This window comes from Leptonychotes weddellii, chromosome 10, assembly GCF_054177405.1.
Source record: "Leptonychotes weddellii isolate Sample4059 chromosome 10, ASM5417740v2, whole genome shotgun sequence".
Classification (NCBI taxonomy): Eukaryota; Metazoa; Chordata; class Mammalia; order Carnivora; family Phocidae; genus Leptonychotes; species Leptonychotes weddellii.
This window is the reverse complement of record NC_138378.1, coordinates 28,233,046-28,255,422: the sequence shown is the minus strand read 5'-3', so window position 1 is coordinate 28,255,422 and position 22,377 is coordinate 28,233,046. Positions and strand designations below refer to the sequence as shown.

General features: G+C 44.2%; 1 protein-coding gene and 1 long non-coding RNA gene across 6 annotated transcripts in view; one reads left to right on the top strand and one right to left on the bottom strand.

Annotated features, from left to right (window-relative positions):
* Positions 1 to 4,271: 4,271 nt before the first annotated feature.
* LOC145723828 (uncharacterized) overlaps positions 4,272 to 22,377 on the top strand; it is a 55,606-nt gene continuing 37,500 nt past the window's right edge. The window contains exon 1 of the long non-coding RNA XR_014149151.1: positions 4,272 to 4,595. This is a non-coding gene — a long non-coding RNA (uncharacterized LOC145723828). The remainder of the gene's footprint in view (positions 4,596 to 22,377) is intronic.
* The window catches only part of SHLD1 (shieldin complex subunit 1), an 81,486-nt gene continuing 67,229 nt past the window's right edge, over positions 8,121 to 22,377 (bottom strand). For 4 of the 5 annotated variants that reach the window (XM_081833199.1, XM_081833203.1, XM_081833201.1 and 1 more), the window contains exons 3-4: positions 10,740 to 10,802; positions 8,121 to 9,036 (exon numbers count right to left, since the gene is read on the bottom strand). In XM_081833199.1, the coding sequence (XP_081689325.1) occupies positions 8,594 to 9,036; positions 10,740 to 10,802 (506 nt within the window). In that variant the 3' untranslated portion in view covers positions 8,121 to 8,593. The remainder of the gene's footprint in view (positions 9,037 to 10,739; positions 10,803 to 22,377) is intronic. The other variant, XM_006735489.3, reaches the window with a different exon arrangement.

The window sequence follows — 22,377 nt, the reverse complement described above, 5'->3', positions numbered from 1 at the left end:
AATGGTAGATCCTTGTTTAAATCCTGATTCAAATCAAACAATTCTAAGGAGGCATTTTTGAGACAATTGGGAAAAACTGAACATGGACTGAGTATCAGATAACATTAAGGAGTTATGGATGATTATCTTCAGGTATTCATGGTCAGGTGGTGCTTTGTTTTGTTTTGTTCTGTCGAGTCCTTATCCATTAGCGACAGATGCTCCGTTCACAGGTGAAATAAAAGAATGTCTTGGATTTGTTTTAAAATACTCTAGCATTGGGACGCCCGGGTGGCTCAGTCAGTTAAGCGTCTGCCTTTGGCTCAGGTCATGATCCTAGGGTCCTGAGATCGAACCCCACGTCGGGTTCCCTGCTCAGCAGGGAGCCTGCTTCTCCCTCTGCCTCTGCCTCTCCCCCTGCTTGTGCGTGCACGCTCACTCGCTCTCTCTGACAAATAAATAAATAAAATCTTTTAAAAAATAATAAAATAAAATAGTCTAGCATCATACTCCTCAAAGTATGGCCTGTGGATCAATGCCTATTTACAAATTGTGTGCTGTTGGTCTGTGGTAAGTGCAGATATTAACAGTAAGGGTTTAGAAACTGTTATGACACTTTGCATCATCGTGGCACCCAAGCAGGGATTAGTGTGTCATTGGCCGGGGAAGAGCCCGGTCCCGGTGTTGTTGAACTTGCACGGTGAGCTGCATGTGCCGTGAGCATGAGCTGTGTGCTGGAGTGGGCCAGGACGGAATGGACATCAGACAAAAAGGCCCTTCACCGTTGACAGCTGAAGAAGCAATGCTTTAGCACACATGCAGAAAGGCTGGGGGCAGGGGGGATTAATGAAAAAGAGTGCAGGAGGCTGGTGGCTGTTGAAGCTAGGTGATGGGCACATAGCACAGTGCTCTCTACATTTGTGAAAGGTTGAAGATCTCCATCATTTGGTTTACTAAAAAGTTAAAAAGAAATCTAGTCTGTCAAGGGAGATATTTTAAATAGGTACGTCTTCAGTACATTTCATAGGTTTATATCGACATGTATAGCATATGTATAATAGGTGTGTGTTTCACATAAACTACTATAGAAATGACATGCAGAATAATACATAGTTCACACAGGGATTAGGGTTCAGGTAAAACTTTATTTTACAGAAGTCGTGGGTAAACAAAGTAATTTGCTGCGTCATGAGCTTGGTGAGCTTTTATTATATAATAAATTCTGATTATATAATGAACTCCTTGATGCCAAGTTTTCCTGTGAGATACCACTTCTGTGTCTCCACAGGACTCAACACAGGGTACCTCAGAGTAAATGGTGCTTAATGAACACTCGCCGGTAGGCTAAACTCAGGAAATGAATTGCTCTGAACAGTAGTTTAATTCTCCATGCAGTAACGCCACACTGCTCAATCAATTTGAAAATCAGTTTCCTGAATCCACTCTCGTGGAGATTTGTCACAGAATGTTTGAGCCTGAGGGGGACTTGGAGCTTTGCTGATGTCCTCATTCTGCAGATGGAAATGAGGCCTGGAGGAGTTAGATGAGCCTCACTAGACATCCTGCTTGTTAATGGCAGCATTGTGCCTCTGCCAGCTCCAGTTGGACTCTTCCTTCCGTCATGAGGTTTCCCAGAAGGGCCAAAGCCACCTCCTACTTTCCCCCACCCCTTACTCCTGCTTTGCAATTATATGGTTTCAGTTGCAGGAAAGAGAAAGAGTTGTCAAGCTCCCTCTACCAGGAGGCTGAACAGAAGATGGGACCCCACAGAACGAGCTCATGTCATAATCGGTATTTACCCAGGACTGGTCTGTGCCTAGCCTGGCTAAGATAAGCTCCCTAGCCTTTAGGAACTTTCCATCTCTTTGGGGAGAGAAGATGTACACACATTCATAGCTACAGGAGGGTCCTCCTATGTAAGATTAGAGCATAAATGAGAGGTTGGGTAGAATCATGGGGACTAGAGAAGGGATGGGATGTTTTGGAGGCCATGGAGTTCGGGCATAAGGTTTGAGGACTGAGAAGAGGGAAGAACACAGATTAGAATAGCGTGGGCCTGGGTTTGTGCTTCACCCTGTTGGTGTTAAGGAGCTTGGGAAGTTTCTGGGGGGTGAGGGGAATGGTAGAATGGGATCTAGTACTGACTAGATTTAGGAAGACCAATATGGTAGTAACAGTGCATGGGAATGGCTGGAAGCAGGAACCTTAAGGAGGGCCTTAAGGAGATAAAAGCTCAGAGCAGGTAATGGCAGGAGGAAGAGAAAGAAGCAGCAGATGTAAGAATTTCAATTTTTAAGCAACCCCCCCCCCCAGAAAAAAAAAATCTCCAAAAAAGCCAACACTAACTGCCAGGTGCTATTCCAAACACCATACAAATATGAACTCATTTGACCATCCTGAACTAGGTACGATGGTTACTTCTGTTTTACAGATGAGGAAACTGAGACACAGTAAGAGCAAATAACATGCCCAAGGGCATATGCCAATAAATGATAGAGTCAAGATTCATACCCAGGCAGGGCCTCCCAGGTCTCAGCTCTTAAGGACCACTGGCATGCTATAGTGGAATGTTTAGAAGCAGAAGTCATGATGAATCCAAATTTTTTCAAGCCTGAGTGACTTAGCAAATGTTAATGCCATTGATGGATTACATATATCTAATGGGAGTATTATCAGCCTGTGGGAAAGAGGATACACTTGACTTTTTATACATTTTGTTTATGGTGACAAGAACACATCTGAGTAGAATGTCCCATGGGAAATCAGAACTACAGGACAAGCTTGGGGAAGACACAGTTGTAAGTTTGTTTCTTTATTTCTTTCAACCCTTGAAAAATGTTGTGCCACTTTCTTCTGGCCTCCATGATTTCAAAAGAGAAATCTGCTGTCATTCGAATTGGTGTTTGCCTGTAACTAAGACGTGCATCATTTCTCTCTGGTTGCTCTTAAGATTTTTTTCTTTAGTTTCCAGAAGTTTAATTATGCTGTGTTTTGATGAGGATTTCTTTAGATTTATCCTAGTTCAGATTCATATTAGCTCTTGAGTCTGTAGGTTTTGTTTTTCACCAAATGGAAGTTTTCAGCCATTATTTCTTTGAATATTTGTTAAGCCCCACAATCTTTCTTGTCTCCTTCTGGGATTCTGATGATATCAATGTCAGTATCTTTTGTAACTGTGCCACAGATTCCTTTTCTCCCCCCACTCCCTGTTCTCTTGTTTGTCAGATTGAGTAAATTTGATTGAACTGTTCTCAATTCAGCAATTCCATCTTCTGTCATCTCCACTCTACCATTGAACCCATCCAATGAGGTTTTTTGTTGTTTTTTTTTTAATTTTGGTGGCTCTGCTTTTCAGTTCTATAATTTCCACTTGGTTCTTTTTTGTAACTTCTATTTCTTTGAGGAGGTTTTATATTTCTTCATATGTTTCAAGGGATTTCATAATTACTTGCTGAAACCATTTTATGGTAACTGCTTTAAAATCTCTGCCAGATAGTTCCAACATCTGATTCATCTCACTATTGGTGTCAGTTGACTATCTTTTCTCACTCACATTGTGATTTTCCTGGTTCTTGGTATGACAAGTGATTTTTTTTTTACTGTATCCTGGGCATTTTGCATATTATGTTAGGAGACTCTTAATCTTATATAAATCTTCTATTTTAGTAGGCAGCCACCCTGTTTGAGCTTTGGAATTTTTTTTTAAGGTTTACTTTTGTAGTCTATAGTTTCTTTTTTTTTTTTTAAAGATTTTATTTATTTATTTGACAGAGAGAGAGATAGCGAGAGCAGGAACACAAGCAGGGGGAATGGGAGAGGGAGAAGCAGGCTTCTTGCCGAGCAGGGAGCCCGATGTGGGACTCGAATCCAGGACACTGGGATCATGACCTGAGCCGAAGGCAGATGCTTAACGACTGAGCCACCCAGGCGCCCTGTAGTCTATAGTTTCAGTGACAGTTTTCTGAGCCCTTGCAACGCTGTTTTGGTCTACTTTGTTCTGGTTTTGCTTAAGCTCCCACTGGATCCCTGCATGTGATGCCTACATGGATATCATTGGGCAGATACAGGGGGATGCCCTAGATCACCACCTGCCATTGCATGGAGGGCTGGGAGACACCGGGCCTGCTGGTGCGACTGGTGCACATGAATGTATCTACATCGTTCACTTTTTATTCTAGCATTTTTATGATTTTATCTTTTTATTTTTAATCCATCTAAAATTCATTTGGATATCAAGAGTGAGGTGAAGAATACTCTCCTCCCCCCATTGGGGAGCCAATTACTCTAAAACCATCTGCTAAAAATTCCACCTTCTCCTTACAAATTTGAAATGCTACCTTCATCAAATTCTCAATTTCCATGTGCATTTATATCTATGGGCCGAACTCTTTTTCTTAGATTTGTCTCTTTTTGTTGCTGCTTGTGTTACTGTAGAGTTAAAAATGTTTTCATATTTGACAAGGCTAGTCCCTTCTCTTTAATTTGCTGACTGTGTTTTGCTTTTTAAAAGGATTTGCGACATGGCTGCAGGGCAAAGACAGGCAAAGGAAGATGTGGCTTGATCTGATAGAAGTTTCTTGCAGTGTTCCAGGAGAGAGATGGTGGAATACTATAAGGTAGGATAGATTATCTATCCCATTGTCTTCCAGATTTCAGTCATTTTCTGGTATACCAGCTGTGTAATTTTTGACATATCTATACGTTGTCTGCACTGTTAACTTTTTCGCTAATTCAATTCACTTTTTAAAAAAAGATTATTTATGGGCGCCTGGGTGGCTCAGTTGTTAAGCGTCTGCCTTTGGCTCAGGTCATGATCCCAGGGTCCTGGGATTGAGTCCCACATCAGGCTCCCTGCTCAGCAGGAAGCCTGCTTCTCCCTCTCCCACTCCCCCTGCTTGTGTTCCTGTTCTCACGATCTCTCTCTCTCTCTGTCAAATAAATAAATAAAATCTTAAAAATAAATAAATAAATTAATTAATTTTAAAAGATTATTTATTTATTTATTTATTTATTTAGAGAGCACGCGAGGGGGCAGGTAGGGGAAGAGGGAGAGGGATAGAGAATCTCAAGCAGACTCTGCTGAACACAGAGCCCAACACAGGGCTCGATATTACCGCCCTAAGATCAAGACCTGAGCTGAAATCAGGAGTCAGATGCTTAACCGACTGAGACACCCAGACCCCCCTAATTCAGTTCACTTTTAAATTTTAAATATTTATATTAGGCTTATCCTCCGTGCTATCTGTAAAAGCACAGATTAGATGCAGTAGTTATATATTTTTCTAGCATATTAAACCAAAGAGATAACAGTGAAAAGAAACATTGTTTTTCCATGTGGTGCCTACGGTATGGTGTCAGCAGTTTGAGAAACAAAGGGTCTGAGCAAACCATTCTCATCTGTTCTCCAGATGAAAATCCTCACTCAGAAGGGAGCCGCCTGGGTTGGCTGGTGATCTCTGTCACTTGAGCTGGATGCTGGGCGCACGGGTGGGTTCAGGGTTCAGTTTGTGAAAATCATCAAGGGGTTCACTTAGAAATACTTTTCTGTGTGATAGGTGTGATTCAATGAAAAGTTTTAAAAGTATCTCCATATTGTTTTGTGCTAATGACTGGTACTAAAATCTGTGGCATGTACTCACGCAGGTCATGCAAAGCAATGACTAATGGAGTGAGTAGCCGCCATACAAACTTGAAACACTGGTAACAATTTCTCTTCTTCAGAGTTCTGATGTTCCTGCAGGCAAATCCACCCTCATGGAGACTGCTGGAAAGGGCCGCAGAGGATATCACAGGCCAGTCAAATTGTTCACGGGATGATAAGACGTTGGTGAAGTGATCTGCAGGGCAGAAACAGACGATAATGCCAAAGGCCAGAGCCTTAATATCCTTATCTCTTAGTCTTTATTAAAGGTAAACAGAGATAAATGGAAAATGCCATCCGAACCTCACGAAGATCAAATTAGAGAGCGAGATTGCAGGGAATCAAATTGTACTGACCTGTCACAAGCACTTACTCAGATGTAACCAAACACACAGCACACTCTTTTCTTCTTCTTTTTTTAACCCTAAGGTGATTTTGGCTTTTAGATTTCTAAATTCTTTGGTCTCAGAGTCTGTCTCCTGCTGAGCACCCTCAGCACCCAGAATAAAAAAGGCTACAAAATCACTGATAACTAAAATCTCTCTGCCAAACAGAAGTAGCTTCCATCTTCTGTTCTTTAAGAACAGTAGAAAATAATCCAGTCTCCTCCTGTTAGTGGCCATGTAAACTAATCTCCAATATTTCTTTCAGCGACTGAATAATACTAAAAACCACAGCATTCTTCAGAGTCATCCATTAACTGGCTCCACACTAAAAAACAATAAAACTACCGGACCTTAAAATTCAACCTGCACATGGTCCATGATAAGTACCCCCGGTTTCCCGATTATTTCGGGGCCAGGTGAATAGGAGAAGCCCCTGGGGAGAGAGTCACATGATTGCTTGTCAGAGAAAAACCTGGAGTCTTTTTTTTTTTTAAAGATTTTATTTATTTATTTATTTGAGAGAGAGACAGAGAGCATGAGAGGGAGGAGGGTCAGAGGGAAAAGCAGACTCCCCGCCGAGCAGGGAGCCCGATGCGGGACCCGATCCCGGGACTCCAGGATCATGACCTGAGCCGAAGGCAGTCGCTTAACCAACTGAGCCACCCAGGCGCCCAAAAACCTGGAGTCTTGTTTCCTCAAGTATCTCTGAAAGACCTACTCCTTTCCTCTTTCCTACCATTTGGGTCTCCTTCCAGTGGTGTTTCTGCACTTCAGTGTGAAACACTGTTTCTTACCTCTGATCGTCTCAGAACTGGAAGCCCCAGTATGGAGTTGCTGACCTTTAGAAGTCTCCTCTCCCCAGCCAAGCGTTCCCAAGAGACCTGCCTGAGAGGGCTCCCTCACTCTTCATGGACACTTGGAAGCCGATCTATTTGCAAAATCCGCTTTCTGGCAAGCTTCTGTCTTAGGCCAACCAAATTTCACCTCCAGTTTCTCAAAATCTATCTGCACAGGGTGGCCAGCTTCTCGGTTTCCCCCGAAAGAAAGACGAACCTCCTTCCGTCAGTGTCATGTATGAGAAGGGCTGTCAAGGCAGGGATCAGCAGGAGGCCTCCAATGACAGTTTCAGAGAGCTTGGTGCCAGGTGATGTCATTCGACCCCCTGAGTCTCGAATGGGGGTTCAGGACACGGCCGTGGAGCGGAGCACCTGCCGGCACAAGCCCGGGCCAGCTAGTTAAAACCACGAAGCAAGGACAGGACAGGGGCGAGGGGCCAACTGTTCTGAAGGTGCCGAGGGTGCTGGTAGCAGGCAGGCAGAAGGCAACAATGCCGGGGAGGAATCCACCCGGGCAAAGGATTCCTTTTTCTCTTCCTCCACGGACGGCCAAGGCCGTACCTCGTCAGCCTGGCGTGGCCTGATGGAGCTTACACAGACTTCAGTAGGTGGCGCACATTTGTTTTCCTCACACCTTTCACACTGGCAATCTGGTGGAGACAAAGAGCCTTTCTTTCCTTTTTTTTTTTTTTTAATTTGCGAATCTTAGCTCTTATTTTAGAGGGTCCAAATGTTCCTTCCACGCCCTGTTAGTATTATAAAACAGGGAATTCTGGCTTTGGAGAGGCAAGGGTATGATTAATATGTGATGCATCTTAAACCATATTTAAATCTTAAATGTATTTTGGGAAATACATTCTCAACCACATGGTCTCAGTTTTACAACTTGGTAGGATTCTTATACTTGATTCGGCACAGAGCTTTAAATCCTTCAAAAGACTCATCTAATGAAAAAGTCTGTTCTCGCGGGGGAAATCGGAGGGGTGGACGAACCATGAGAGAAGATGGACTCTGAAAAACAAACAGGGTTCTAGAGGGGAGGGGGTGGGAGGATGGGTTGGCCTGGTGGTGGGTATTGATTGAGGAGGGCACGTTCTGCATGGAGCACTGGGTGTTGTGCACGAACAATGAATCATGGAACACTTCATCTAGAGCTAATGATGTAATGTATGGGGATTAACATAAGAATAAAAAAAAAAATTAAAAAAAAAAAAAAGAAAAAGAAAAAGTCTGTTCTCTTAGGTTGGGTTCTCCTAGAAGCAGACTTTGAGTCAAGGATTCAGGTACAAGAGCTTTATTAAGGAAAAGCTCCCAGGAGACACCAGTAGGTGAACGGGAGAAGGAGGACAGGGAGACAGAAGAAGCCGAGCAAGGTGTGATTTCGTGGGAAGGCCCAGTCTTGGCCTGATCCAGAGGGGAGTCCTGGAGAGTAAATTATGCCTCAGAACATGTCCTTCCTTCCTCGGGACAAGGAAGCTGTGCTTTTGGATTTCCCAACCAGTCAGTCGCTGGCCTTAAGTCAAAGGAAGTGGTAGGGTGGGGTGGGGTGGGAGGTAGTGTGGACACAGGGGCTCTCAGGCCCACAAACACTGCTGGCTCTCCATGTGGGCTGACCTGGCTCCGGTATCAGCTCACAGGGGGCTGCACCCACAGGGCTGGCCAGAGAGGCCCGAGGGGATGTGGGTGGGGCCCTGACAGCGTGGGCCACAGGGCCATCCGCCACACTGCCTTTTCTTACCACCGGGAGCTACTTAGAGATCTTTCATCACCTCCTGCTGCAAGAGGAAACGAATGATGTCTTTTGAAAGTCCCGGGGTGGGCTTTTCATCATCCAGAGACACACCTCCTTCTCCCCGTGGGTAGAAGTGGGTGTCCTTGGAATGCCTCCGTAAGACGGAGCCGCCGTCCCGGTTGAAGATGACCTGGGCCATCTGAAAACTGCGAAGGGCGTACTTTTGGTTCTCCTGGCCCTTGAGTTCGTTGATTTTCTGAGACAGGCACTGGCAGACGGATGCGGAGAGTGGATTTCTAGCGGCTGGCTGGGGATGGCCAAACATTTCATAGAATCTATCCAGGGATTTCCGAAGCCCATCATCCTCCGCCTTGGTCTCCGTCTGGCCCTTCACACCAGGGTCAAGCCAGAAGTTCTCAGAGGTCCAGGAATCATTTTGTTCACTATTTGGGTGACTGGTGTCTGCAAGAGAGAACACATTCCAATACTCGAACACATATTCAAAAAAGCCAAAAGCAGATGATGTCTCTTCAATTCACCGCACCTACTGCTCTCGGGTGACTGGTAATGGGCAGGATTAGCTGATTCCAGAATTGATTCCCACCATCCTGGGGTTATGCCCCTTGTTTGCTCAAAACAAGCACATCTTATTTGCATGTTTTAGCAGTTCTTCATCTATGGTCTTTGCATAGAGGTTCAGGGTAGCTGTGAATTTGGATGGGGAAAAAAATCATATCTTTATTTTCACTAACCTCTACCAGAAATTAAGCATTTCCTTCCATAATAAATGTAGGCAACAAACCTATTAGCAGCAGTACCTATGACTTTGTTACCAACAGCTCACAGCTATTTTCACATCACATTATAGTTTCCAGAAGATGTTTTTAAATATCATTTATGCCTATCACTATGCTATGGACTGAGGTGTGGCCCTCCAAAATTCTTATGTTGAAGCCCTAACCCCTAATGTGACTGTATTTGGAGATGGGGCTTTTAGGAGGTTATTAGGGTTAAATGAAATTGTAAGGGTGGAAGCCAAATCTGATAGGAGTGGTGGCTTTATAAAAAGAGGAAGAGATCTCTCTTTTTTTCTGTCTCTCTCTCTCTCTCTCTGTCCACGTGCAGGAACTGAGGGAGGACCATGAGAGGACACAATGAGAAGGTGGCCTTCTCGAAGCCAGGAAGCCCTTCCCAGAACCCAGCCATAGTGGCATTGTGATCTCAGACTTCCAGTCTCTACAACTCTGCGGAAATAAATTTCTGTTGTTTAGGCCACCCAGTCTATGGCATTTTGTTATGGCGACCCAAGGAGACTAAATTACCACAGTTATTAGTCCTGATACTAGATCTTATTATTTAAGCATTAATTTACAAAGCATATATTGGAGACTCTTAACTATAGGGAACAAACTGAGGGTTGCTGGAGGGGAGGGGGGTGGGGAGATGGGGTAACTGGGTGATGGGCATTAAGGAGGGCACGTGATGTAAGGAGAGCACTGGGTATTAAATGCAAGTGATGAATCACTAGATTCTACCCCTGAAACTAATAGTACAAATGCAGTAAAGACCCCTAATGTAGACAGTGCTGGGCATTTACACAGTTCAGACACTGTCTTTCTCTATTCCCTACACTCATCCTATAGACTCTTTGTCTCTCAATTAAAATCATCACCTTTGTGTTTTTTAAAAGAGTAACAAATAAACTAAGTGACTCAATAATAGACAATACGAAGCCAGAATTGGAGCCAAACCCTAGTCCCTGATCTCACTTTCTGTACCTCTCTGGGAACCCTAATTCTTAACATGGGAATCTCTCAGCTCTTCTGAAACAAAGGACTTTCCTCTCAACGTGTTCTAGGAAAGATCCCACACAAATAATTTGCAGAATTCCTTACGCACCAACCAGTTTTATTCTTTAAAACTTTATACTTTAAATCAAAATATTATATTTTCTTTTTCTGCTCTGATAGAAGCTTTACTAAATTACTAGCTTTAATTCCACACACACGCCCCTCACCCCCACTAACTCAATTAGTAGCTATCATAAAAATATTTGCACTTGCTAATGATGAAGAAAGTTGTGTGATACAGTGGGTGGTTTTAGAAAAGGAGAAGGGATTTGGGGATTTGCCTTTAGTCTTGCTACTAGCTAGACAGCATACTACCTTGCTGAGCTTTGGCTTTCTCATCTACAAGAGTTTCAGTAAATGGTCTCTCTTCGAGAACTTCTGCGGTAAGACAAGGAACAGAGAAGTAGATAAGCCAAAGCATCCAAGGATATGGACACATGTGGTATGAGACACACGTAGGCCCACACGTGGACAGACATTCACTGGCCCACCATATAAGGAGCCCAACAACAAACCACTTAGCCACCTTGATGAATGGCTGATTCCAGGGTGGTTACAGGAAAGTACATGATGGGACTGGTATATTTTATTGTTCTAGAATGCTCAAATACTGATGGGGCTTGTCAAGCGGGAGTAGAGGCCAGCTCGAAAGGGATCACCTGGCCACATCTGGAACAACTTGAGCATGAAAATAAAATGAGAGTAACAGATGACAGACCATTTATTAAAACAGAAAACCATGAATCCATAAAATAATTGAAAGTTTGTTGAGGAACAGGATAGTTGCAGTCTCAGAGTACTTCCCCCTAAAATACTTATTAGTCACAAATGGAAAAAGAATAACTTCATTGTGGAGAAACCTGGCACATATCACCTCAATCAAGTCACCTAAGTGAGGGGACCAATCGAAATCCTGTTGCCATGGGACCAGATGCAACAGGAAGACCCTGAGCCCCTTTTCTGATAGTCCTGCCAAAGCTGCATCACCTGAACCCGATTATGAGGAAGTGGCAGACAAAACCAAATTGAGGGACATTCTGCAAAAGGACTGGCCTATACTCTTCAGACGTGCCAAGGTCATGAGAACCCAGAGAAGAGTGAGCAAGGCGGTTCCACACTGAAGGGCACCAGAGAGACATGACAACTAAACACAGCACATGATTTTCACCTGGATCTTTTTGCTATAAAGAACATTCCCGGGATCGCCTGAGTGGGAGCTGAGGATTAGATGGTAATAATGTACCCCACTAAACTTCCTGATTTTGAGAGTTTCATTGGGTTATGGAAGAGGATGTCCTTGTTCATAGGAAAATCAGGGGTGGTGGGCATCAGGTTGGCAACTTACTCTCAAATAATTCGTGGGGAAAAAAAAGTTCTTTGTATTGTACTTGCAAGTTTTCTATGAGTTTGGGATTCTCTCAAGAAAAATAATGAAAACAACCTCTGGAGGAATAATCGTTAAAACTTCCTTTGGTGGCCTACTTTAATATTAACACAAACAAAAAAAGCCTTAGCCCAGGGCTTGGCAAACAGTCCTTATCTAACAAATGGTAGTGGCTATTACAGAGCCAAGGGGAGAGGGGGGCAGGCAAGGGATCCCACGATGGCAGGATGAGCTGTCCCTTCCCACCTTCTCCCCCAAAGATGATCTAGTCCCGGGGACGTAAGGCAGGAAGACAGGGGCTGAGAAGGGTCAATGGGGAGAGTGGAAGAGAGAAGGAAGATCCTCAGCAGTGACACTGAGAAAGCTGGGGAGTTCCTCAAACTGCCACCCGAGGCAGCCATTGACCCAGAACCCTCCCAGTAGCACAGCATGTACTTGTTAAGGAACTGGTCAATAACTGATTTGAACCCAATGAGCCTAAAAACTGGGCTGGTCTCCTCCGTTTTTCATGTAAATATCAAGCAGATTGCAACTCATTTTCAAAGAAACCCTCCTTCGCCTTTCCAGAAGAGCAATGACAACATGGGTTGAGTTATTTACTACATCAGTTCTTTTGAACACCGTCCACAGCTCATTTCAGTCGTTGACTTCCTTTGAAAACTTGCTTTACTACCAACAACAAAGCTATCTCTCTAATCATGTGGCTGTTGGCAGCCTTTCGGATATCTGGGATTTCTTTGCCAGCAAATAGAGTTAATTGCTTTTCTTTTCCTGATGCGCCTACATACGGACAGCATGGCGATCTTTGATAACTCAGTCAGTCCCTGCACCCTCACAGCTAAGTTCAAACCGCACCTTGTTCTTATATTAACATAGCCCAGATTTGTAGGGCTCTCAACTTGGGACAGTAATGTCTACTCTAGGGAGAGTCTGGGGATGTTTGTGTGTCAGGGATTGGAAAATGCTACTTGTATTTAGTGAGTAGGGTCAAGGATGTAAATATCCTATAAGGCACAGATCAATCCCATACCACAAAGAATCATCCTCCCCCAAATGCCAATAATGCCTCTTACCCCTTGAGAGGAACAGTGGCTCAAAGGCTGGATTCTGGGAAGAGTAGGAAGTGAATGCTGCATCCCACTGCGTTGTAATATATTGCTTTGCCTTGCCCCCAGGCGCCTTTGGTGTTGATCCTGCACAGTGCCTTTCTTGCTGGTACCCATTTGTATCATGCATTCCTCCCTTCTCAGACCTTGAAACCATTTTATTTTTCTCAGCAAGGGCCCCAGTCCCAGTGATTTTGGCATTATCTAAATTGAGTGGAATTTCCCTTTTTTTTTTTTTTAAGATTTTATTTATTTATTTGACAGAGAGAGACACAGCGAGAGAGGGAACACAAGCAGGGGGAGTGGGAGAGGGAGAAGCAGGCTTCCTGCAGAGCAGGGAGCCCCATGCGGGGCTTGATCCCAGGACCCTGGGATCATGACCTGAGCCGAAGGCAGACGCTTAACGACTGAGCCACCCGGGCACCCCTGGAATTTCCCTTTTTATCGCAATTTGCTTCCATCACGAATAGACTTTCTTTAGGAATTGACAAGAAGAAAGGGAGGAGGATGGCGCTGGGTATGGCCAGGCTTTTGCATGCATTGTTTCAAGGTCACCTATCTACTAGAGCATCCGTTTGTTAAATTTTCTTTCAACTGGAGAGAAAACAGCTAACATACAGATGTTTGGGACTCTTACAAAACTAAAAGTATTTTTATATCTTTAGGAGTTACAGATGATAGTTTGTTCAGTAATGCCAGGCAATCAATTAGCATGGAGGATTTGAGATTAATGGTTGCATTCTGTGAGACGCCATTAGCCTTTAGAAACCCAGATGTTTAATGCGGGTTTCTTCTAGAGAATCTTCCATGGCTACGTCTGTGGTTGATAAATACGCAGCAGGATTTTATCTCTGTGAAACATTTTAGCTTTCAACTTTAACACGTTTTTCCTAAATGGATTTGATATTTAGAATTCTGTCTCCCTCATGCACCAGCCTCAATAGCCGCCCACTCCACCTTATTTGTTCAGACTTTCTTTTACTCGCAACTGCTAACTGGGAGGATCTGTGGTTTCAAGGCTGCACAGAGCCGAAAGAAATCAAAGACTTAATAAAAGAAGAGAATTATCAGGATTTAAGGAAGTGTGGCTCATACAGTCTGCTTTTATGTTGCTCAAAGGGAACAGCTGCCCCCTTTCTCAGGGGGGTGCACGGCACACTCCTACATGTGGCCCCACTGCTTTGGTTCATCTGTTGGAGGCTCCTTGGGTTCTGTGTGGCTCTAAGTCGTGGGTGTAAGAAGAACAAGGGGAGTGGGGAGGGGGCATGTCTTGGTCATCAGTGGTCACGGATTAACACAATTTGGATGCACTGACGCCTCTCCTTTATGAGAACAGTCAGACTTCCGAGGCCCCACAGGCTCTCTACATGGGTGACACTGTCATTTTTAATATATTAATATATATTGCCCAAGGATCTGGAGCCCCGCTCTGCAGGCCGCATCTCCCTGCCCAGATCTTTTGTTCCTTCCTACCCTCTTCTGTTCCTCTCACCCCTGCCACTCCACTCCATACCCTGCAGAGGAAAAGAGGAGTGAACAGCATCACTGGGTGAGCAAGATTAAGTCCTATACCTCCAGCCCCACAGGCTGCGTGGAAGTCTGAGTGGAGCAACACGTCTGCATCATTGCCTTGAGAAATCTGGCTCCCTTTTCAGAACCTCTGCAGCTGCTGTTCCTCTGTGTGGAACACGCTTTCTCCACATTTCTGCATGGTTGGTTCTCTCATGTCCTCAGGTCTCTGTTCAGATGTCATCTTCTCAGTGAGGGCTCCTGTATCAGTCAGGATGGGCTGGGTTATGCTATGTAACAAGCAAGTGCCAAATCTCAGGGGCTTAAACAACAAAGGATCATTTCTCACTACTTACAGCTCTGTGTCATACCGGTAGATCTGTGTCATGCTTGCCCTTTGCCCTGGAACCCAGGCCAACGGGGCAGCCACCACCTCAACATTGCTTAGTGACTGTGACAGCAGAGGGAAAAGAGCCCGGGGGAGCAGGCAGTGACTGGGAAAGCCCTGTCACGTCTGTTCACAAATCACTGGCCAATGTCAATTCATATGGCCAAGCCTGATTTTAAGAGGATGAGGGTGAAAAATTCTTCTGTAGGGGGAGGCAGAGAGTATTGGTGACCGATCTTCTGTATGAGCCACAATTCCTTCTTTCCTTAAATCCTGATAATTCTCTTCTTTTATTAAGTCTTTGATTTCTTTCGGCTCTGGGCAGCCTTGAAACCACAGATCCTCCCAATGTGTGCCTTCCCTGAGCACACTATTTAAAATGACCTTTCCCTCACTCCTCTAGGCCCTGACTGTCCCTCTATCCCTTCTCTGCCTTGCATTTCCATGTAAACCCAGTAGCGTCTAATAATGTATGATTTGTTTATTGTCTGTCTTCTCCGGCTTATGGCATTTGTTTCCCTGCTGTACCCCCAGGGCCTAAAGCAGTGCTAGCACAAGATAGATAAATTGGAAACTTTTTGATGGTCTGTGTTACTTGATGAATTTCATTTTCAAATAAAGATGTAAAGGTGCATGATTACTAAGGTGAACAGTAAGGCGACTGGGAGGTTTGCTCAGGACAACCCCCGTTGATGCCTGTTGTCTCAATTAATTATTAATAGCACCCTCGTTCCCTCTCAAAAGGGCCCTGGGGCACACGATTCATTACATGTATACACGTATCAGGATACAGCCATCACATATATGTTCCTGCCATACATCCTGTGTCCCGGGGGGCTGAGTTTTGATGCCAGAGATCACCCCAGTCTGTGGGTTAAATAATAAGGTGTCTGCGCACTTTTTTTCCCTAAACTTTCTATTCCACTGTCCTCCAAGACAATCTTCCTTTCCTTCCCCTTTGTTTTCACAGCAGTCTTTTCTCCTACCCCTTGGCTGTCCAAGAACTGTTTGGTTTCTGCCCTGCAAGTAAAGGGGCTCAATTCATTATACCCCATCGGTAACTCACTCTGATTCCGCTTTCTGGTCTCATGTGACTTTCCACCTCGGTACAATAACGCTGGCATTGGAGTTCTACGGTACCTTATTTTCTGTCTCTTTAATAACGTAAAATTAATGACCAAAAAAATCACAGGCGTATGCCTCCTTTTGCCTGATAGCAAGCCTGCCATCTGCAGCTTGAACATTTTAGAATTTGCAACTGTTCCTTTAAAGGACAAAACCCGCAGACTCACAAAGGGGCGGGGGCAGGGTGTGGATCTCAAGATATTTAATCCAAATTAACACTTCAAAGGATGGGTGGTCTGGTCAGGTGCTTTTGACACCGCAGTCTGAGGCTGTACTTGTTTACATCTGAGAGCTAATCCTGATGAATCACCCAGAGGGGAGGTGGCATATGCTGTCACCCTTCCTCCTAATGGTGAACAGATGCAATGGGCAGAAGCTAGGGTCCTCTAAAAGGCAACCGCTGAGAACAGAAGTGAATGCTGGAAAAAGCCAAAAATATGTATGATCGGTGAAGAGCCCTAAAATTAAGTGCCCAGGGCAATTAATAAGGCTCCTCTCTGCCATCTGATTGGTAAGCTATCTTACCTGTACCTTGGCATTTTATATTTTCTTAAGAAACTAAAATGTTCTGAAGATTACAAAGAACTAGGATATCCAAGTTCACACCACTTCACATTGACAACTACCATATTGTCATATTTGCTTCAAGTCTTCTTTCTTAGTAAAGAAGGAAGCACTGGGAAGCCTGGGTGGCTCAGTTGGTGAAGCATCTGCCTTCGGCTCAGGTCATGATCCTGTGGTCCTGGGATCGAGTCCCGCATGGGGCTCCCTGCTCAGCGGGGAGTCTGCTTCTCCCTCTGCCACTCCCCCTGCTCGTGCTCTCTCTCTGACAAATGAATAAATCTAAAAAAAAAGAAATCTTAAAAAAGTGAAACAGGTGATGGGGATTAAGCAGTGCACTTGTGATGAGCACCGGGTGTTTTAAGTGCTGAATCACTCTATCGTACACCCGAAACTAATAGAACACTGTATGTTCACTACACTGGCATTAAAATCAAAACAACAACAAAAAGAAGTAAATATTTTAATTAAAGTTGACCACTTCCACACACAGATTCATTCCTTCTAGGCCATTTTTATTTATGTCTTATTTTTTTATTATTTGTTATTTTTTTAAATTTTTTTTTAAAGATTTTATTTATTTGCGAGAGAGAGAATGAGAGAGAGCATGAGAGGGAGGAGGATCAGAGGGAGAAGCAGACTCCCTGCTGAGCAGGGAGCCCGATGCGGGACTCGATCCCGGGACTCCAGGATCATGACCTGAGCCAAAGGCAGTCGCTTAACCAACTGAGCCACCCAGGCGCCCTGCTTATCATTGTTTCTTTTTTTTTTTTTTAAAGATTTTATTTATTTATTTGAGAGAGAGAATGAGAGACAGAGAGCATGAGAGGCAGGAGGGTCAGAGGGAGAAGCAGACTCCCTGCTGAGCAGGGAGCCTGATGCGGGACTCGATCCCGGGACTCCAGGATCATGACCTGAGCCGAAGGCAGTCGCTTAACCGACTGAGCCACCCAGGCGCCCTTATTATTTGTTTTTAAATATTTTATTTTTAAGTAATCTCTACACCCAACGTGGGGCTCCAAGTCACAACCCCGAGAACGAGTCACGTGCTCTACCTACGGAGCCAGCTCTGCGCCCTTTCCAGCCCGTTTTTTTACCTTACATATATTATGTATCCCTAAGCAATACCGTGTTGCTTTGTGTGATGGTCATTTTAATTTTATTTTCCATATACGAAGTTTTGCTTTTTTTCCCTCCACTTTATGATTTTTTTCCTTCCCGCCGTGGTCGATATTATATATGAATCTGCTTGAGAGTATTCTAAGAACATCCTGCATTATTTTTCATCCTCTTGCGATGGCCATGTGGGTTGTGTCTAATTTTTCCCTGGCACAGTGAGCCCCCGGTACCTGCTTCCTGTGTATTTGCTCTACATCCAACCGTAGAACTGCCGAGTCGAACGGAACGTGCGTTTTCAATTTCACCAGAACCGGCCAAATCACTCTCCAGAGTGGCTGCGGCACTCCCACCACCAGGGTATGGGTTTCCCTGTTTCTCCACAGCTTTGCCAAACTCGGCTACTGTCGGGCGGGCAGATCCAATCCTGGCTCCTCACGTGGGGTCACATTTCCCTCCTCACTCAAAGTGGCCGAGCTGCTCTCCAGACGCTTAGCGGCCACTTGGGTTTCCTATACTGTAAAAAATTCATCTTCTTTACCCTTTTTCTACTGGGCTTTGTCTCTTTTCTATCTTCTTTTTAATGGCATACAAAATGAATTACAGAGAAAACAGTGTATTTGACTTTTCTCCGCTTGATCTCATGACTTGATTATTCCAGTCTGAGGCTGGACGAAAGACCTCGAGGTTTGTTTTTGTTTTCATGGCAAAGCTTCTCAAGTACGACAACCTTCACGGTGTCAGTTTATCACTTCCAAAAAGTGATACTGTGTCTCTACTCCATTTAGTAAAAAAGTCACACACCAAACCGGTCACAGGGGCAGGGCCAACAGCCGGCTCACCGGGTCTCTTTTTCCAGACAAGAAAATTGAGACAAAGACCAAGTCTCCAGAATCACTGCATGAGGGGGTTGGTGACTAGACCACGGACAAGGCTAATCTGCTTATTAATTTTCTTCATTAAAATGATCTTCATGTGGCTAACATTTGCCATAATTAGGACCACGTTGGCCTTGATGAGCCAGGCAGAGGCGTTCTCCCTCGATGATTCAGGTAATACAAGTTTAGGAATCACAGGCCGGGATCCTAAAAATGCTTAACAATTCTCCTCTTTAGTAGGAGATTAAGGTTTAGCCTGAGGCTTGATTTAAAACAGATTCGTTTTGCATGTTGTTAAGTAATAACCAAATTAAAGGATCAGAACCTGACCCCTTTGCAGCTAGAAAAGCCATGGCGGATTATCTGGTTATCAGCTCTCACACTTTCAGGACCAGAATCTGGGAGCTGGAATAAGAACTTGGATCCTCTGACCCGGTCCAGGTTCTGGGGCACGGCTCTTGGGCACTTCTGCACCTGGAGCCCCAACAGGGGACAAGAGCGAAGGCTGTCAGACCAGGGAACCTGAGACAGAATCCCCTTCAGGAGCCATTGGGAATTAGGAGCTTCCCTGCAACACTTAAAGCAATCATTTAAAAATGTACCCCCACCTCGCCCCCCGCCCTGCCCCGCTAAATGCTTTTTTTAAAATCTCATTTTACATGGGATGTTTCAGCAGATTTGTTTCATATCATGGCCTAGATAGTAAGGCACAATCAGGGGCAGAAAAGAAAATCAAATGATTCTGATCTAGGTTGCTATGGCAACGTTGCTATTTTTGAATACGATTGTTTACTTCAGCAGAATTAAGTTCAGTGCCAGCAGCTAATTAAGATGAGGCTTGAAACTTTAACCTTAACCTTCACTGTAAGAAAAAAAAAATAAGCACTTTAAAAATGATGCTTGAAGTGTTGCTGGAGACAGATTTAGCAGAGGGCTCATCTCCCTTTGCTGGGGAAGCAGAAAACGGATTCTTTTTTCTTGAAGAGGAACGGGGACCTACTCACCATCTGTCCAAATCCACAAGTCAATATTTCCTAATTTCAAGAGATAAAGAGGAACAGAACAGAACTCTTAATCAAAACAGAGCCAGTTCCAGTGTTGACATCAGCAGACTTGCTGAGACTGACAGACAAGGGAAGTGCGATGCTTTCCTATACACAGTAGTAGTTTTGTTAGATGCGTATTTGTGTAAACAGACTTCACTCCACATCAGATCAACATTAGGTATATCTGTGAAGTAACAGGTTGAATGTAAACAAACACACCGGAAAGCAAAGGTATAGCTGAGCACTGCCCCTTCAAAGTAATCACCCTGCGAGGCCAAGCTCTTATTTTCAAAACGCTGACATCACTGAGAACATGCTGGAGCCTCTCAGGAAGGGTCTCCACTCCCCCTGGAAACCTCTTCTGGATGTCCTCATTGGTGGCAAATCTCCATCCTCGGAGGACAGAATTATCTTTTTGGAAACTGTCAAAAGGCATTAGGAGTAAAAGCTGATAAATAATGTAGGTGATCAAGCAGGGTAACATGGAATGAGGTAAAAAGCAAGGTTTATCTCCAAAAAGAAATTGCTTTTCTTACGTTTCACACACTAGTTCTTACAAAGGAATTCCAAAACCAGTTCTGCGCGTGGCAGGCAGCATGGTATTACGTACTTTCAGATTTGTTACTTTAAAGGGCAGAACGAACGTGAATTTAAGTTCTAGCTTCTGTAAAACAGCTCATAGTCACAGATCAGAAATCTGAATTTCTGTCCTGATAGATGAGATGCTTTCGAGCATGGACTGGGTTTAGAAGGCTTGAGTTTGAGCGCCAACGTGTCCACTTCCTGGCTGTGTGACCTTGGGCAAGTTACTTGACATCTCTGAATCTTCATGGCCTCCTCCGTAAAATGAGAATGATAATATTAATGATCCATACCTCCTAGGACAGTTGTAAGAATTAAATGCTTCATTAGCATTGAGCCTAGCACACAGTTCACAGTAAGTAAAAGCTACTCTGTCATTATTATTATTATAGTGACAAGAACAGCCCCAGCAGCAGTGATGTTACATATAAATATTAAGGCATTTGTCATTTAACACCCGAGATTTTTAAGAGTGAAGTGCAAATGCTCTTGGGTAACAACCTGCCGCGATAGACACACATCACAGGGAAAATCCAGATGAACAAAGTGTTCATTCCTGACTGGAAGAAACATCACCTTTACCAACAGCTGGTGCCCCATCCTGGCATCAGAGTAAACATCACCCATCGCACGGTTAGGACTGACTCCGGAGAGGTCCCAAGTGCATGCTCTGCAAAGCACACAGGATCCCACTGTGGGTGGGAACAGCAGCTTCCTCAGTGTGTGGGAGTGTCAAACACAGAAGCCCAGGCTGGTGGGGCCCTCCAGCTGTCCCCTGACACATCGCCCCAAGGAGGGGACCAGCACCAGAGAGCGTGGGTGGGATTGAAATGACTCGACCTGCAGTGGTTTTGTAGTTGATGGAAACTATGAATCAAGTGAAGAGCTTCAGGGAAAAGCTGAGGTTAGTAAATACACTGAAGAAGGAGAAACAGACTGCATCAAACAAACAAAATCTCTTTTTTTTAAGAGATGGGGAAATCAGGCAGAAAAGATCTATGTTCACAGACCGACTGCTGGTGGAGTCAGAACTGTAGTGCTGAGTTAGATTTTAAAAGGCAAGATAAGACTGAGAGATACACTGCGAAGAGTCAGAGGAATGAATCCTTCACTCTCCCCCTGCCCTCCCCCCATTCACAGTTGAATCTGAAGAAGGGCAAAGCTATGAGCCTTCTTTTCTGGAGCAAATAACATCAGAAAATACAGAGAGCTCAGAAACTGGGGGAAAGTCATAAATATTCAAAAACAGTGTAACATAATAAAACCAATGCAGAAAAGGCCTTAGAGACAGCAGAGAAATAAAAGCTGGGGTTGACTGAGTGGCAGAAAATATGAGACATGAGGGGTTTAGGATGTATTTGTGTTGAAAATGTTTCCAGCATCGATTACTAAGGGCTAGTAGTGGGGGCAAATATGATTGAATTTCCCGCTTTACAAGGACACCTCTAGTAGGATGGCAGAGATAGTTATATATTTTTGACCAAAAAAAAAAAAAAAATGTAATGGGCAAGATATTATGAAAATCCTTCTTGTTACCAAATATCTAAAAATTCCAGGTAAAATTTTTTTTTCAATCTTTTAAAATGCATGACTGAGCAGGAGTAAAGGAAGGGGAATCCTCAGAGACCAAAAGCAAAATCACAGTGGGCATTCCAAGAGGTAAATGAACCCTGAGCTGGTGTCTTGATCTGGCAAATCAACTTTAATGGCACTCAGGTTTCAGCACACACAGTCTAGCATCGAGGCAAGATGGGGGCTTGAAAGGAGGTCACTGCGTGAAGCTGAGAGCCCTGAAGTTACACCCTGAAGATGAACTAGGAAAAAAAAAATGCCTTGCAAAGGGTCCCAGTAAGAAAACTTGTTTGTCTTGGCTTTGGCCCTGGGTAGAGAGAAGAAAAAAGAAACATCCCTCTGGAGCTTTAACTATGAGCCTGACCTCACATGTGTTTGTGGCCTGAACTGAGTGAGACTATTTTTGTGGTCTGAAAACCCCCAGCCAGGAATTTATTTCAGTATGGTTCCAAAATAATGTGCCCTTATTTGTTTAGAGAAAGCAAATGCAAATCCTCTTTAGAGAAATGTACCTTCACTCAAATGTCAAAAGAAACCCTGCACATAAAATTTCACTGAACAGGAGCTCAATAAAAACAATACTCACGGGGCGCCTGGGTGGCTCAGTCGGTTAAGCGACTGCCTTCGGCTCAGGTCATGATCCTGGAGTCCCGGGATCGAGTCCCGCATCGGGCTCCCTGCTCGGC